The sequence below is a fragment of the Pleuronectes platessa genome, chromosome 20 (assembly GCF_947347685.1).
Source record: "Pleuronectes platessa chromosome 20, fPlePla1.1, whole genome shotgun sequence".
Classification (NCBI taxonomy): domain Eukaryota; kingdom Metazoa; phylum Chordata; class Actinopteri; order Pleuronectiformes; family Pleuronectidae; genus Pleuronectes; species Pleuronectes platessa.
In genome coordinates, this window is record NC_070645.1 from 17,371,524 (window position 1) to 17,390,516 (window position 18,993).

Genomic DNA, 18,993 nt, shown 5'->3' on the forward strand with positions numbered 1-18,993 from the left:
AGAGAGAGAGAGAGAGAGAGAGAGAGAGAGAGACCTCCTCCACATCATGACGGATGTCACTGTGGTGCGTGGAGGACAAAGTGCAGCCAAATGAAGGACATGGAAACAATCAGAGCAGCTGTATGTTTGTCTCCTGACTCAAATGGCTGCTGATGTTGTCGTTGTTGCTGCTGATGTTTGTCTATCGCAGCGTTAATTGTGTATTTGTTTACTTTATGTCCCTGTTTACTGTCTAAATCAAAATTTCTGCAGTTTTCTCCCGATTGCTTTTCAATAGGTCCTTTTTTCCCCTGATTGTCATTACCCGAGACAAATTTGCTCTATTAATTGACTCTCGTGCAGTTAAAAAACTACAAAGGGCCGATTCCCTTTTCTTCTCTTTCAGTATTTTTAGCACATCAACCGGCTGCGGTGACGGCAAACGATTCAACACTCAAACCCTGATTCTGCCGATTTGCAGATTCCAAAGTGAGACAGTCGGATCTGAGGAGGAGAGTCGTCTGCTGTCTGAGTAGAGACACATAAATAAAGACACAGACAGCGGGCTAACGCAGGAGACAGACAGTAAAGAATGGGGAGACAGATGAATGGACGGGGAGATTTACAGAATGAGTCTGATGAGCAGTACTCAGGCAGAAATAACTGTCTGGAGAGTTGGAGGGATACGTAATGTCCTAATTGGCCCTCGGGAGGATTGAGCGATATCCAACCTGCTCTGGGGGGAAGAGCCACCGGGTTTTAACAAGATGACGATCATCTCGGTATTTTTCAGATGCATCATCCAAAAGTGACTGCATCAGGTTTTTAAATGACATTTGAGGAGAAAGGGGGAAAGAAAAAAACAAGTCACTCTAGACGCAGAGCGTTTTTTCCGGAGTAGAGGACAACGCTCGGTAATTAAATCTAAAAATATCAAACCGGTGATTAATGACCACTTAGCTTATGAGCATGTTGGAGCCAACGCTAACATGCACGGGGGGTTTTCAACGGCAGGCAGGTGGAGAGGGTGCACGTCGCTCCGGCCGCCGGGAACTGAAGGTCTCAACTGATGAATACTGAGACAAGTGGAGAGTGGCACTCTGAAGAGCTCTCCATGAGCAACATGACAGATAGCTGGAATCAGTGCCGCCGGTGGGAGTGTGTGCTCCTCTCATCTGATGAGGGAGATGGATGGAGTGAGGGAAAGTGTGTCTGTGTGTGTGTGTGTGTGTGTGAGGGGGGGGGGGGGGGTGCATATCTGAGACTGACAGCACCTGAGTAGCCGGCAGCGAGACGCGGCACAGGGTCGTCCTCCGGCTCGCGTCTCATCCAGAACAACACAATCACACACTATCACAGCCTCAATTGCTATACCCACGGATTGAAAGGGGGTCTTGATGGAAGACCATCACAGCAGATCAGAATAAAGGGAGCAGGCCGAGCGGGCGCACAAGGGCTGTTAATACAACCGGGGGGGGGGGAAGAAAGAGGGAGAATATGCACAAAAGAAGGAGAAGAGGAGGCTGATCCAAATGAGCCAAGCAGAGTGACGGGGACAGACGAGGACACAAACACGCAGACAAGGCAGCGTGGAGGTATATTAAACCGGAGGCCATTAGTTCTAAGCCCGTGGCCTGAGGCTGTGCCGAGCAGGACAGAGCCAGCTTTCATTAGCCGAGGCGGGTTCAGGGTTCCCGCGGCCACGTATTTGCCCCTGTTGCTCTTTTGCAGTTTCATTTATCACCAAACATGGACTCTGTCGCAAACTTCAAGGGGAGCGGAGCCAAAAGGCCAAGTTTGACCCCATCAAAGAAGTCGTCTCTGTTATTGTGTGTGCTGCTCAGATCCTCCTCAATGAAGATCGCCTGGGCGTTAAACTAGGACCCGATGGGGTCAGGCTTTGTCTGTGGGGTTGATGAGCGGTGATGTAGCCCGGAGGTGACGGCTAGATGCTCCCTTGCTTTAAGGCTGTGTTAATGAATCCCCGTTTACAAGCGTCTTTCCTCACATCTTCATATGCGGCGACCATCCTTCCAGGACCGTTATTCCTCCCCTGGTGCATCCATACCATGACCTCCATGAAATGTTATACTGAAGTAGTCAAATAAACTTTGCAACCCGAGAATAGAAAACAACCTTAAAACCCCAAAAACCTCATGAGTGAGTCAGGCTGTCTTCAGGCTCTGGCTTCTCTCAATAGAACTGCACTTCATGGCTCTGCACTCTGTTTTCCTCTGAGTGTGCAGGAATGCAGGAAGACTGTCACATGAATGACACACACTCATAATTGGAGATAGAAGGTTATTTTTTCTTTTTTTTTTTAAAGTTGCAGGAGACTTAAAGATAAACTGTGAGTCGTTTGCAAAAAACAAAATCGAAAAGAAAGAAGTGTGTTGATTTTTATGTTGACCCATCGACAAAAGATGAAGGACAGCTCCTACAAAAAGTGAAGCCAAATCCTCTTGATCCCCCTGGTGGTTGGCTGCAGTATAGGTCATTAACCCAGCCTTCTCCATGTTAGTGGACGGGACACCTCAACTTGGACTGACTGGATGACAGATGAATTTACAATGAGAGGAAGTGGAGATGCTTTTGTTTACAGTCGATGGGTGAACCAGTTCTTTTTTTACAATCCAGTAGCTGCACAAAATACAAATACAACGCCCCCCCCCCCCCCCCCCCCCCCTCCCCCAGGAGCCAGATTGAGGACTGTTATTAATTTATCGTGTCTGCAGGATTTCAGAGGCTTTTCACTTTCCTTCTGCTGCGTTTCAGAGCGAGCTGACCCAGGTCACATGCACAAGGAAGTACAAGGGGAAGATACACCCCCCCCCCCCCAAGGTTTGACCTGTGCAGGACCTGGAGATGCAGCCCTGGATCAGGGAAGCTTCTCTCAGACGCTCGGCCTCCTGAGCAGAGGCTGAATGGGCCGTGAGACACTGAGGTGAACAGGCTTTTGTTCTGTTGGGTTGTGGATTTGAATCACTTCCATTTAGATCTGAACTTAAATCTGAACTGCGGTGTGTTGTACCTCCTCGCTGCAGCCATGAAATAAACAACAGCAACAAAAGCAATGGATGCCACTATAATCAAAGCTTGAGATACGTCTGTTCATAAAAAATAGTCTGAGATGAAGTTCTGTGTTTACATCCTAATTAAGTAAGGAAGTAAAAAAGTGTCAGCAGCAGCATAAACTGAAAACATTAAAAGTTAAATCAGTATTTTAGCAAAACACGGTAAATGTTTCTAATGCATCATTTAACATTTTAACTTGTTTAAATAGAGTTAATAAGGGGACTTTAGAAGGTGATGAATAGGAAAAATAAAGAAGCAAAAAACAAAAGTTTGCGATTACAAATCAAATTTTAAGGCTTTTCTTTAATCCTCAGAAAAATATAAATATACTCTTTGGGCCTCAGACACTGAAATTTAACATCCAAAACAAAACAGATTTACTTTTCACCAGTGAAATGTTCTACTGGTTTCCAACTCACCTTCAATAATAAACAGTTTTATTAAAGCTGTGGAAGTCAGTCCCACTCTGCTGATGTGCTACTGTCACCCTGCTGCTGCTGCAAAACCAACTTACTTTCCCAAGTAAAACACTGCTGATGGTTTATTATATTCAAAAGCTCATATTCAAACACTTCAGCCACAACAACTCACAGCAGCTCTGTGGTGGAGGCTGAAACACATTTGCGTTGTACTTTCTGCAGCTACTTCCCTTTGTTCACCGCCTCGGCTCGCTTGTCATTTATCATATTAGCCGTTACGGCTAATTGGCTCGGCCACAAACACACATTTCAAGTTGAAAGTTTAGCTCTTGTGCTCTGTTGTCAGGAGCTGGTGACTGCAGTGACTCTCCCAAATGGTTTCACTCGTCACCGAGCTCCGGCAGATCACCGCTTCACTTCACCCAGATAAATATTTGCCGTTTGTGTTAATACGTCCTTCGACAGCCGACGCCGTGTCTCTGCTCTGTGTCTGTGTCTGTGAGCCTGGGAACATCAGGAGCCATTAGCAGCTTGTGTTATTGCTCGGCTGCAGCTTTTCTGCTTTAATATGCTGCTGCCATCTACCTATATGTGCACTGTAGTGATGGTAATTAATGAGCTGAGGCCATTTCATTTTAATCGCTCGGTGTTAATTGAGATGTGAGGACGTGCATACTGAGAAGTTTTACTTTTAGTACATTTTGCAGATGATTTACTGACTTCTGAACTTTTATGCAAATAAGTTTTATACTTTTTGCAGACGTTTGTAGATTTAAATACTTTAACAACACCTTGATCACACACGTTGTAAACATTTCCTCAGTTATATGTGGTTATATACATAGAACCACAGTAAAAATGTGAAGTAAAACGTCATATCTCACAGGAACAGAGACTAAAGCTGCACAAATAAAATCCAGGTTGTAAAACCTGCGTCATCAATGTCCTTCTACAAAATGACACTGATGACTCCGAGCTTCACACCTCGACAAAAACAAATATCAGAGAGTTGTTACAGGGACACTGAGGTCATGCGGATCTTACCCAGCAGCGTGATGATGCAGCCTAAGATAGCCAGGAGGGCGCCGGTGCTCAGGCCGGTGGCCGTGTACGCCACGGCTCCACAGGACAGGGCCACGCCGTCCGAGTCGCAGTCGCACACCCGCACCGAGAGCGTGTTGGTGCTGCTGAGGGCGGGGCTGCCGCTGTCCACGATGAGCACCGGCAGCCGGTACACGGCCTGCTCCCGTCTCCTGAAGCCGCCGCGCTTCGTCAGGATGGACGCCGTGTTGTCTGCAGGACAGAGCATCAGTCACACGTGTGAGAAAAACGAGAGGATTCATCTTTCACAACAACGTCTTTGATTTGAAATGAACAATGATCTGTGTGCTGTTGACGAGCAGGAGGTGTGACTTCTGCTCTGTGATGATTTCTGATCTTTCGGTTGTGCAGTCTGAAACTGGTTTTACAGTGGAAGCAGAACCACCAACAGATGGTGTCATTAACACAACTCATCACACGAGACACTGTGGCATCTCTCCCTGGTCTTGACCACCTGTTAATAACAGCTTTGGTTGGATGGTTAGATCATATATGAGATGAGAGCGTTGCAGCTGCTTCAACAGAAAGAAAGGCTTTTTCATAACATCTCCATCGATGCACTTTCACATTGAGCAGTCATGACTGAAATGTAGATTTTACCCTGAAGGACAAGATAGCTCTCGGAATGCTGAGGACAAGGTGAGAGTAAAATACAGAGCTGGCTTCTTTTCTTTTGTCAACGCCACATTAGTAAAATCAGCTAAATGTTCTCATGGGGCAAAGGAAAAGCACATTCGGCTGTTAGCAACCGTGAAGGGTTTCAAAATAAAACACTTAAAATGGTAAATTAATATGATCTTGTACTCATTGTGAAACATTTGGTTGCGCACTTTGTCTTCGAGGGATATTTATGTGCAGCCGGGGCAGCAAACAAATACAGTGCAAGTGGAAATAGGACTTTGAGACATCGAGCAACATAGCAAAAGTATTTAAGCATCTGAATTCAATCTAATGTGGCTGCTGAATAATTCATACTAATGCTATAATTGCCTCCCTCTCCTCTGGTCGCAGGCTTTTGTGCCACGGATCCTTTTAAACTAACGGGGAAACTAGAGCGACACTAAGGAAAATATAAACCTCCAACAGTCCCCCTAAAATCAATCAAATCAAGCCACCACACAAAATGTTACAAATTCATAGATAACAGTCTAAACATGAGACATTTATTATTATTCTTTGGGGAATTGGTAAAAATGTCACAAAACGTAAAAATAAATCTCATAATGTTACAGAAAGTGATTCCACACCAGAACCTATAAGGTTCTTTCCCGACCTGTATGACCTCCCTCCTCTAACCTGCATAGTAACACGTCCAGTTTGTTTTGTGTAATGCTGCAAAATAATAGACAAACATAAGGATAATAAAATGTTTTAACACCTGTCATAGTAACACAGGAGATTTCTCACTTTCGGTTTTGCTCTGTGCAGCACTATTTCCCAGGTGTTCACTCACACTAACAACCATAACGTTTTTACCGTCCATGCAGACAGTCAGATCTCAAAATGTAAAATTCTCGGATCCGACCATTTCTCCTGATACACACCAAAATTGAACTGGAAATTAAATTCTTTTCACCAAGTTACGTGGTAATCTGTCTGCAGAGTCAAATTAAAAACATAACCTTCTTGACAGAGGTTACATTTCCAAATGTTGAACTGCTCCTTTACCACAGTGTGATCGAGGTAAACACAGGGGAGTGAATGGTCACAGAGAAACTCTCCACAGGTCAAATCGTAAACTGTCGTCCTGATGTTAATCTGCTGAGAGGTTCCCTCAAACCTCCACTTCATCATGTAACACAGGTCTGCACTTGCACAGATTACAGTGGAGAACCCGGCTGCTGCTGCTGCTGCTGCTGAACTTTAATGTTTCAGCCTCAGCCGAGCTCCCACATGTGTGAAAGAAAAATAACTGAGGGCACACAGGGCATAACTTCAGAGAGCAGAGCAGCTCTGCACCTTTTCCAAAGCAGCAGGGGTTTCCTGTTAGTTAGTGATGATGGAGTCAGGCACAATTTTCTTTTGTCTTGAAAGCTGCAGGATATTCCAATGAACGCTGAACTTTTACTATAGCAGCAGCTAATTTCCTTTATTCCATTGCTTTGTGTGTAGGTGGTGAAGACAAATCGTTACAGGACAAAGTCGGTTTTCAGTTCCTCTTGGTTGTGGTGAGATCTCTGCACTGAGCAGAACACGGCACAGGATGAGTTATCTCAGAGGCGCTCCAGTTTGCAGAGGAAAGTTTGTTTTTGCATTCAGCTGTGATGAACAATTACAACACAAAAAGGGGGGTGGGGGGTACACAGGGCATTGTCACAGCAGAATTATGGTTTCATTTGGCACAGCAGGGCGAGCTGGTGGGGGGCTCTCTCCAGAGTCAGATCGCTGAGGAGATTGTGTCCAGGAAAGAGAAATGACCAAAGTGCCAAAGTTGCTCTGCTGCCAGGCTCCTGCTCGAGGGAAGAACTCAGGAAACACAACGAACCCAACTTGACCAGCACCTTGTACACACTCAATTCACTCAGGGGAGATTTTGATTTAGCTGCAGCAGGGACTGATCTGAGACCCGGAGCTTTTGACCAGAACGTGGACATACTGACTTCAGGGGTTTCTGTTAAATCTCAAGTTTCCTCAAACCTGAGAGGTCCAACTAGAAACAGGAAGCCAGCCTCAGAATGCTGTCCCTCACCTAAAGATTCTGCAAAACCACATGTGAAATCTGTTTGTATAGATTCATTTCTACTTTGTCGTATTGCTGTATTTACTTAAATAAAACCTCAGTAATTATTTCTCCACTGTTTCTGAATATATCCAAGAATTTCAAAAAAAACTAATTGACAAAATGCCCAAGAAAGATTCATTGTGTTAAATATTTGGGGATTTAATTTCAGTATTCAACAAAACTTGGACCAATAAGCATCATTAAAGAATATCTGGATTAACCATTAAAAATAAACACATTCATTTAAGTTTATTTAAGATTGAGCTATAACATCATGGGATCAGCAGCTCTGATGCAGCAAAACTATTTCACTTGCCCACAATCAATTGCAAAATCATTTCATACCTGACGCTGCTGCCTATGGTAGACAAGAGAAATATTTAAGACTTTGGTGAATCAAATATAAAACTTGTTATTACCTCCTAAGGCCCTTTTTTTTTTGATGAAAGTGAACCGAATATGTTGTGATCAGGACCATCAAATAACCCACTCCTACAGATTTCTGTCTGAATTTCGCTCAGAGACACTTCCACATGTATAATCACAGAGTAATGGTTTTGACTCGGCCGCCTGGAGCTGAAAACAAAGAGGCTGTCGCACCTTTGTTATCTCGCAGGGTGAAGTTGAGGTTTCCGGCAACAGGTGCAGCGAGGGCGAAGTAGAATCGGTGTCCGCTCAGAGGTTCGTCCTTATCCACCGCGCTGATGGTCTGGATCACCTGAAGACAACAGGAGCATAAACACAAGATCAGTTTCCTTCCACCGGTTGATTAACTCAGGCTTTAAATTATCGGATGTGTTGCAGCTTTTATCGTCCCACGTGGGATCAGTTTGAGGAGAAGCGCTGCTGTCGTAGATTTATATCCAGATATCATTCTTAAAAGACCGGGTCAGTAAACTGGAGAAAATGAGCTTGTATCCTGATTGATGGAAAGATATTTCCTTTATAATGTTTGGCTGTGATTTCCGGTCGTTTGGCTTTTAAAATACCGTAAGTGCTCGTTTGGCAGGAGCTTGGAAACCTCTCAGGGACGAAGTGTTTGCTTTGGGAGAGCAAAGGATTGTCGAGCGGCTTATTCTCATAAAAACATTGAGTGATAACGTTTAATATTAACTCTTTTATATAGAAACCAGAAAGTCCACTAATCATAAAAAAAATCCTATTACTTTTCTAAACCTGCCTGTTAGTTCGGGCCTGTTGTGATGCAGGTTGCAGATCTGTTTCTGAAACTTGAACCAACCTGCAGTTATTTAATTAATATTGAACTTGTCTCATGTCCAAATCCCACCAAAGTCAAAACTTCACTTCCTCCAACCTTTGACAAAACGCACACCAAGAGTGAAGAAGATAACATGAATGGTTCCTTTGATAAATTGGCCTCATTCAGACAGAGATTTCTGGAATATTAAGATAAATGAGCTTCTGCCAAAGATGCTAAAATATCTATTTATTTATGCTCATCAGGTAATGACGTTCAGTTCCAGGAAATGTGGACTTTTAACAATCTTTGAACGCTTTATATATTGGGTTATAGAGTAAACCTCAAGAAATAAAGCATTTTACTTAATAAAAATGATAAAAATAAGAGTTTAAAATACAATTTAGATGAATAAAATACTCTTTGAGGCATATGCACTTACATCTGCACACACCTAATGGGCATAATTTGCAAAGCCTCCAGTAATACGAGTGAAATCTTTCAATGTCCACACAGTTATTGGCATAATGTTGCTTTATTAAATCATCATTAATCAGTGTCAGCCTGTAATTAGTGTTAAACGTGTTGTGATGACCATTAAACAGTTAATCCACGTGTTCGTCTTCAATCTAAAATCCAATCAGAGCCGCGGTGCCCGTGTGCAAAGTGAAGTCAGTGTCAGTCCACAGGAAGCTACACTGACACTGTTCAAAATAAAATATGTTATTCAGGCAGGCATTTCTTCTTTATTATTGAAAGTATGAAAATGACTCATGATAAGGACGGCTGTAGCTCCGGGCGATGCAACACACGCATTTATATGTGTGAGTTGAACAAGTGAATTCTATTTGCTTCTGCCCGTTTTATTCCGCCTCAGAACTCGAGGACTAAACAGAATCTCAGCCCCTTCATTATAGAGCAGTGTTGACAAATCTAAATAATGCAGGAAATCAAATTACCGAATAAAACCAATTTATTTGCACCCACCAGCATGTGCTGTAGTGATTCTTTATTCATACAAACATGTTATCTGAAAATCAAGTTATCTGTTTTCAGCAAAAGAAGAGAAAAAAAAAAAAAGAAGACGCCTGCTGAGCTTTAATTTCAGCTTCCGAGCGGCAGGACTTGAAAAAAAAGAAAAAGCAGAGATCTCAGTGGGTACGAGGTTTACAGGAGCAGCGAATCACAAACACACACAAACACACACACACACACAAACACACACACGCCATATGGACGACAACTGATGATAGCCACCGCGACGGCCATCAAAGTGGGTGCTACTGCAGGAGTGTCCTTGTGAATTTCGATCAAGCCTCCCGAGTCCTTTGTAGACAGATCTCCAAACTCAACCCTGCGACAACTGGCGCCCGTGGACGGGATCCAAGAGATTCTTAAAAGCAATTCACACTAAATTATCACATGTCCCGGCCCCGGACGGCTCCGACATCAAGACAAAAAAAACAACATTTAAATAAGGAGGGGGGAGGGGGGGGGAGGAGGAGAACCCCCACCCCCCCACCGGTGATCTATCAGGGCTGAGACGTGGATTATCAGTTGTCAGCTGTGATTAAATGCTGCTGGTTACAAGCTGTCAGGTATTAGGGAGCTGGTGTAGGTGGCAAACCACATCCTGCCAATTATTAAAACTGGCAGGCGGGGGGGGGGGGGGGAATTCATGAATATTTTACCGTGTTTCCCAACAAAAATTAAAATAGTTGCTCTTTCATCAGCAGAAAATAAAAAAAAACAATCACAACTGTTTGGTTCTGCAGCGCAAGGGGGAAACTAATCCAGGGAGCGCGCTGAGAAAAATAAAGGTTAATCCGGAACACGCGGGGGTTCTGGTGTGGACGCGGTGAGAAGCCATGTTTGTGTCGGCGTCAGATCGGTGACAGGTAGACGCCGCCGCCACCGAGCACCTACAAGCCAACCGTTGATTGTGGGATCACAATATCTCACATGCCTCTCACTCTGTTATGGAAATCTCACATCTGATAGAAACCTTTCTCTGTGGCCTCGCACACGCCGATGATGAATCCTACACACAATTTGAACCCTTTGATGTCCTTTGAATTCTGCAGATGGCTCCGGAGCTTATCTCGGGGAAGGTTTCCATTCCTCGCCGCTGCCGAGCGAGCGAGAGATCTGTAAATCATCCTTAAATCAAACACTTTGTAATGTATAATGCCTTTCATTAGTGTGGCTCTGATGCAAGGCGCTCCACAGAACCTTTGCCGGGGAATTCTCTAATGGGCTGAGGAGGAGACAGGAGGAGAGAGGCATGGATGTAGACATAAATTCCGGCTGAAAGACATTAGCAAGCCGCGGCAGACTGGTGCCTGTCGGAAGGCAAGACTGAGGCGGCCCATGAATCACGGGATTGAGTCTTTATTTTCCAGTTTACACATGGCTGCGCGTCAGATCAGAGCGGATTTAAAAGGACAAAGGTGTCTCTATTTGTGGCTTTGGTGAAGGAGGAGGAGAATGTGCAAACAACGGAGCAACGCAAACACACACACACACACACACACACACACTCACTGGTGCTGTGAAGCCATTGAGTATTTAGAGTTTAGGTTTATCTGAGTAGTTTTTTTTTCTCCATTATTCCTGTGTTGCTTCTTCTATTGTTGGTTTCATGATATGATAAATATCAATCAATAAAGATATAGTTAGAAATAAACACAGGGGCACCTCAACATGTTCCTCAAACTGTAAATTATTTTAAAGTTAAAAATGTCTGGTGTTTTTAAAGCATAACTTTTGACATTTAACTTTTAGCCTTGTGGCTTTGAAATGAAACAACACATGGGATCTGTTTAACCTGAAATAGAATCTTCAAACAGTTTGAATTCCAACTTAAACTGCTCATTTCACACGGGTTCCAGTTGCAGGTTTTCTCACAGCACCACTTGCTGTTATGTGATGCAGGAATGAATAGTCACAACTTCAAATCAAGGCCTGTTTTAATGCAGCACTCAGAAGGTTGCTCCTCAAGTCTTAAAAGGGCCATTTTGTTCGAGGACGAGCTCTCGGTAAGGAAACCAGCCCTCACTGAGAAACCTGCGTCTGTCACGTGAGAGGATGAGAGAATAGTAATGAAAGGATGGATGAAAGGAGAGAAACTGAAACTAAATGTGTACAAATAGCAGGAAGTCTCATTTATCTGTGTGTTTATCTGCAGGGTTACTCAAACACTGCAGAACCGATTTTATTGAAACTTGCTAGAAGAGAGGGGCGTGGCCCCAAAGGAGAACTCGTTAACTTTTAGGGCAGATTCAATTAAGGGGCTGGATCTTGTTTTTCAATGGGAGATAGAGGGAGTTATCCTTGGTGCAGAGATGCGGTCACAGACTAACCTTCAAGTTGGTTGTTGATTGGTTCTATGTACGTGGAGGACATGGTAATCACCTGATTGTTTAATTTAGACACAAAGTGGTGCAGCAGAACCATCACTTCCCAAATAGCAACATGTCGATGAACGATGGCACTTTGGCAGTTCGCTCCTGTTTTGCCAGATCACGGCCACATGAGCCACTTCCTGTTCACATCCAGATTAACCCTCGTCTACTGCTCTGCATTTGTTTGGGGCAAATTTATGTTCACATCTTTTTCGGGCCAGAAGTGCCGAATCATTGCCTGAATCGGCCCACATCTGTATGCTATCTGGGTTGCCCCCCCCCCCCCCCGATTGAATTAAGTGCTCCGTTGCTCAGAGGCCTGTGCCGGCGCCCCCCTTGTGACACCGTGAATATTTCTACTGAACCAATCACGACAAGTTCAACAGCAAAACAATGAACATCTTTTTTTATTGACGCAACTATTGTATTTGTGCATCTGTGTGAGGTAGAGTGAGATAACGCAATGCATTGTGGGGATGGGGAGAATTTTGACATCATCCACCTGGGCATTCAATACTCCCACAATGCACCTTGGTGACGATGAATGAACAATTGACTATTGATGACTGTTGAATCCTCCTTTTTCATACATGTTTTGTATTGACAGGACAGTTCAGGCATTAAATGGGGAGAAGGACATGTTCACAGGAACTTAAACCTCTGTGAGCTGCCAGGTGAGCTCCTGTTCAGACCCTGTTGTGCCACTGAATTCTTTTTAAACAGGGGGAACAGAATGTATGCATGTGTATATTGTGTTGCTCTCCGTGGGGCCACTCGCAGGCAGGAAATCGAAAAAGTTTTCTGACTCAGCCGGAAACTCTCATAAAGCTCAACAGCAGCACGATGCATAAACTATGCAGGGACAGATGCACTGATGGAATTGCAGCGACTCTGCCAGCAGCATTTCGAAGGCAGGAATACTAATCGCTCTGCAGGAGAGGCTAAGAAAAGACAATCAAATTCAATACAGCATTCCACATTAAAAACTAAAGCACAATCTAACTAAATGATCTTTGTGTTAAAGCCCAACTTCGCCTCGTGGCTGTTTTTTCTTTTCAATAAAATATCACATTGTTACCGTAGATCTCCTATTTATTACTTAAAGCACTTATCAGTGATGTAAAGATATGAATGTGTCGAGTTGTAATTCGATTTAAATATGCTCCTTAAAACCTCTTATCGTGAGCAACAGAGGTTCAGTGGAATAAAGGTCCAGAGCTCTGGGTCCAGACATTATAAATCACTGAATAACCTGGAGAACACAAATTTACATTGAGAGTCATTTGCAACATACAAAAAAAAGTAATTAACCAATTAAATGAGGGTTCTACAAAATAAAATGAACATAGTTGTGGTGCAGAGACACATTTTTTCTCTTTTTTCCAATCCTGTTCAACATACGACCACAGATGGTTGGGAATCGAACCGCTGTCCAACAACATATGGCACAGCAATGATTTCAGATGGACAGATAAACAAACAGATGGATGGATAGGTTTTGTTTTTAGATATGAACTCTGGGAAAATATGCAAAAAATTGGGGACATGTTGATAAACTCATCACTGCTTTTATTCAACATCTGTTGTATGTCTACGTCAACAACACGCCCACTCGCTCGCCCTGAATTCCGCTGCTGTATTCTCACATCGACTCACTCCACCTTCTTCCATTACATTTTACATAGACGTCTGAGGAATAAAGTCCAGAGTGACTGACTCTGGTATTTGTATTCTCACATAACAGCCCCTCTGGAAAATTCCACAGAAATATCTCAGCTCTCCTCAGACGGATGTTTTTTATAAAGAACTTTAACAAACTTTTAACAAACTAACACATGTCAAGTTTCTCCTCGTGCACATCGGTGAACACGTGAGATGAGAAGTGACAGTTGCTGATGAATAACGACGTGAACATGACTCGGAAGGCGACACCTGAAGAAACAGTCATCAACACGTCTCTATTTGTGGTGAATGCTTCAGTCTCAATGTTTATCATACATCACTGCTTCATGATGACAGGTTAATTAGGAACAAGTCACACACAACTTCTTTATTTAATTATCTTCACACTAATAAAGTGATAACTTTATTCTATTCTATTGAATGGAGGAAAGGTCCGGCTATTGAATATCAATAGATGTAAAATACCAACTGGAGCATAAGAAAAAGTCAGGTATCTAAAAGTTGACGATAAAACAGAGCGAAATATAATTTTTAATTAGTTCTGTTATTATGAAGGTTATTATCATTATTCTTATTAGGATAAAGTTTTCTGACCTTAAATAATAAGCATTTACACATTTTTCAGGTATTTGACCTTTGGTTTGGGCATAATTACTTTACTTTAGATGTGTGTAATGTATATATTTCACAGTATATTGTAGTAATAGTAGTAAGTAGTACTAACAAAACAGTAAATAGATTATATTACATTTTCCAGTCACCGATACTCAAAGTCATAGTCACCCTCTCATTTTACCCAAACCATTTACACACTGTTGTCAAAACTGTCTGAGGCAATTTGTGGTTCAATATCTTACCCAAATAGAGAAGCCCGGGATTCGAACCACCGACCCTCTTTACCTCCTGAGCCGTAGCAGCCCAAAATGCAAGTATTATATAAATATCAATTTTTTAAAGACAAATCCATCCCAAGATAAGAGCTTTAAGTTTAACTTCAGAAAAAATCCTTTTGACTTCAGAGTGTCTCAACTGTTTTGATTGAAGCCTCCAGTCCAGTCTCTGGGATTCATTCACTTTGTGGCCGATGTGATGAAGACAGTAACGTCTGCTAATAAGCCGGACCACACTGAGACTGTAGTGATAACAAGCTTGAATTAAACACTTTCCTCTGATAGAATCTTCTCCACCGTCTCTGAGTTCCTGCTCGAAGTTAACTTCCTCTGTGGAGAAATGAAAACCGACCGGACTTGACTAGTTCCTTCACAACCGTAAAGGCCGGCTGCTATAATGACGTATAAGGTGAAATCATCTGTATTATCGGGAACGGGAATATGAGTCCTTCACTTAAGCCCCCCCCCCCCCCCCGTGGAGCCCTGCTGGTAGATGACTCACACAACCAGGTCACACCAGACACACTTGGAACTTGAACCCAGAGTATAAATAAGCATCGCATAGGTGGCACTTGTTGCCATCGCGACGTGACAGCTGTCACCAGGGGTTGTGTTGACGGAGGAAATGGCGGCCCGGCGGTTTTCACACCCCACACACACACACACACACACACACACACACTGATTCTAATGCCATTCAACAAATGTCATCTTTGCAATCTCATCCGTTCCCGAGCCGACTCTCTCGTTTCCTCATCGGTGATCTGAGTCTTCTGCTGAGACTCATGTTTCGTTGGCGTGCCGAGGCTGAGGCGATGCACCCGGTGAGATCCAAGATGAATACTTGCCCCCGTGTGCCATCTTTTTATAGCCCAGACGCTTGTTCTTCCTCGTCCCCCTGCACTTTGACATATCTGTTTATATCCCCCCTCCCTGATGAAACACCTCTAACGACTGGTGGTGTGAAGACGTGTTTTTGTTGTGTGTGTGTGATTGATGTGCGAGCCGAGGCAGCGGGTAAGAGGCGGTAATTACTGTAGGTTTGATCAGAGAAGGGGGAGAAATAGCAGAAATATAATGAATAACTTCGCTGAATGAGCTATTAGCAGTTCATGTTTGCAGAGCACACGTGGGCGTGCAGACGAATATCACCGGGCTCCTTTGATACTGCTCTGAAACTCAGGGAAGTTCTGAGAAGCAGATTTATGGATGTTTATTCAGCTGGAAGGGGCGAGGATGTGTTTTTTATTGAAGTGATCGATGTGACACTGGAGGCGGTCGTGTAAGAAGTGGCAGGTGAAGTGGTTTTGATCGGGGGGGGTGGCGACAACACCAGAAACGCTGATGACAAGAGGTTTTCAAACACCCGGCTTCCAGCGCTGCAAGTTAAAATGGATTTGATGTTTGTGTGTCAACAGGTTTTCAAGTATCTATGTTTGAATTCAATTATCCAGTAAATCAAGAAGTGTGTTATTAAAAAATCGAGTATCTTAGTATTTTAGCATTAAAGGCTATTTATGGTGCTTATGAATATTCCTTATCTTTCACATCAACTTTATTTGGTAAGTTGAGATGAGATTAAACAACAGAAGAAGAAAGAGAAGCAGAAAAGCTGCCGGCAGAATCTTTTGCCGTCTTCGCCTCCGATGATAAAATGTTTAAATGACAAAGACGTTAACTTTTCTGATAGTTAACCCACGATGATAATACAGACTCAGAGCTGAATTGAAAACACGCTAACGTCATATACAAACTGATCGATGTGCAGGTCCAGGACCAGGTTGAAACAGCTCTCACACACGTTACATGCAAACAATGTAGCACAGACATGAACCTGGAGTTAGACTCTCGGGTGTAAACTTCTTCAGGGATAATCTCTCTAGTTTATGAGAACAACCATTTTCATCAAATTTCCAGAAGTTGTGCAAATTGAGCTCCATTAGAAGTCCTGTCCAATCAGCTGTTACTGTCAATGGATTAATGTGAGAGTGATGAAATCATAAATGATCCTCAGGGGAGTTCTGGATTCATAAGGACAATCTTGTTTCTATAAGTTCTAATGGATGGATGTTTATTCAGAGCAGACATCACAGGTAATGATATTACTGGGATCTCATTGGATCAAAGGCTATGTGTATCATATCCGCGGCTTCATACTGGCCTGAGAGTTATGACTCACAGCAGGAGCGCGACGTCTGACGCAGATTGCAGCCATCACGGAGCCGAGAGCCTCGCACCTTAATTGCCTCCGTGAGCCGAGTCTCACAGGCGAAGCTCTGACTGCCGAGCGCCGCGGCAAAATGAGTCTAATGAAAATACTGAGAAATAATTCCTTTTGCTTATAGAACAATGGCATGCACCTTTGTCTTTGTCCCCACTTCACCTCTCCCACTTAGAAAAAACCCTTGTGTTCTGGGGCTAAGCAGCGTTCAGGCGTGTCTCGGGGCTGCTAGGCCTCCTCGGGGGGGGGGCTGGGGGAGAGCAGGGGGGGGGCAGGGGGAGCAGATGGGGGCAGCAGAATGCCAAGACCACTCATGTATGTAATGGTTACACCGAAGTGATTGTACAACATGACCCACCACACCATTCCCAGTGCCCCTGCCCCCCTTCCACCCCCATCATAATATCAGTTAATATTATGGCAGAAGACAGACGCGCCGCTGATCCGTAACAAGTGGCATCTCTGGAGGGAGCCGGTGCCACGAGACGCCCTTAATTAGGCCTGAGAAATGGCAGGTTGCTCCATCCGTGCGCTCCCTGTTAATCTGTGCTACAGAGCCGAGGAGTCAACCCCCGGTCCCAACTGGCAAATATCATTTCATCTTTGTCGCAGCTGTGAAGGAGCCGAAGGGCGTGACAGCCGGTGGGCGGCCGGAGGTTGTCGAGCAAAGCTTGTGGAGCAGGAGAGGCGGCGAGTAGAGCCAACAGTTCGCTGCTCTACAACCAGACACACACAAACACACAACAGGAGCATTTTAATTAATCAGGAATCAGGAGGGCGGTGGAGCGCACAACCGACAGACACCCCAGTCCACCCAGTCCACCCAGTCCTCCTGCTCCCAGACAGCCGACTCCTCGTTGGGATTCAAACGGTGTTTTCACATTCAAATGTCCCCCGCCCTCTTCTCCCCATTTTGGCTCTGTGTTTATTTTGAGGTGTAAACTTCATCATGAAATTTTCATTTTGCCCGTCTTCATTATTCAGTCTGAAAGTGCAGCGTCCCACCGGTGCACTCCACTGTCGCCCCAACAGACGACTGCATTAGAATAAGACACCACATGCAGAAGGCCATAATCCAAAAGTAAACACATTTTCATTTTAGTTTAGATTTAAAAAACGACAATTAAAAGTTAAATGACAAAGAACACTGAACGTTTTTTTATTTAGAACTGACTGTAAAGCTAACTTGCCAGCTGGCTTTGTAATAACGCATTCATTACATTTTTCACTCAAGTTCAACTTTTTATTAAGATTCAAATCTTTACACACACACACACACACACACACACACACACACACAGTGCTTTGTGTACTGGCTGTAGCAGCACATTTACAGACTGGATAGAATTTGAATGCAGCTCGTCAGCTCGCTGGCTGGATGGAGATACAGGTCTCGGCACTTTACAGCAGAGTAGCTCCTAGCTACACTTGATGGGGGGGTTGGGGGTGTGGAGGTGGGGGGGGGATGGGGGCTCACTATGGTTGGCATTGAGTAAGCAATCTGTCTGCTTCAGCTGAGTAATTACAGATTTGCTGTACCTTTTTTTTCCTGCTGATGATGCTGTCATGGGCCGCGGCTGCTACTGTGTCCTGGGGGCCGGTTTGATTGCTGGGGAATGACTTTGTTTCAGTATTGTCATAGTCGCGCTGCCATAATTTATCAAGCGCCGGTGCAGAGAAATGTACAAATGATGTGGTGAATGTGAAAGTCAGAGCGTATTGACGGGCGATGACGGATAGCTGCTCTGGTGTTGCTCTGGATTCTGTGTCACTGGGCGACAATCTTCTGAGGATAAGTGGCGGGGTCATTAACCAGAAATAGACATTCAGCTGTGGTAGATCCTTCAATAGCTGCTCATAGAGAGTTGATGTTTATTCCACAAAATGCTCTGGCCCCCAGGCGGAGCTGTGATGACTTCAATTTACATTTAGCCATGTCTCCAAACACCTCCAGGTAGGTTGAACTGTAGATGGTGAACTTTACTTCTGTTATTCTGTGATTTTAACTAAACTGAAATGAGACAAATAATGAAACATCCCCCAGTAAACAACAATGACCTGCTCCTTTAATAACCTCATTGAAACAACAGCCACATCATGGTCAAGCAAAAAGCCCACATGGAAAAAAACTGAGCAAATGCACACATGAAATATTATCTTTCAGTTTTGCAAATGGAGTCATTTGCTATTTTTGTTCACCCAAGCGCGAGCTCAGCGGCAAACTCCACGAAATAGGAATGCAAATAACGTATTTAAAAAGGGCCTAATAGCCATTTCCCCAAACAATGCATCATTCTGATC

At 43.8% G+C, this 18,993-nt stretch overlaps 1 protein-coding gene across 2 annotated transcripts in view; it reads right to left on the bottom strand.

The window, feature by feature from the left end:
* cdh7a (cadherin 7a) overlaps window positions 1–18,993 on the bottom strand; it is an 82,897-nt gene that overhangs the window by 4,317 nt on the left and 59,587 nt on the right. For both annotated transcript variants that reach the window (XM_053412488.1, XM_053412489.1), the window contains 2 exons: window positions 7,897–8,014; window positions 4,518–4,766 (listed from right to left, as the gene is read on the bottom strand). In XM_053412488.1, coding sequence (XP_053268463.1) covers window positions 4,518–4,766; window positions 7,897–8,014 — 367 coding nt within the window. The remainder of the gene's footprint in view (window positions 1–4,517; window positions 4,767–7,896; window positions 8,015–18,993) is intronic.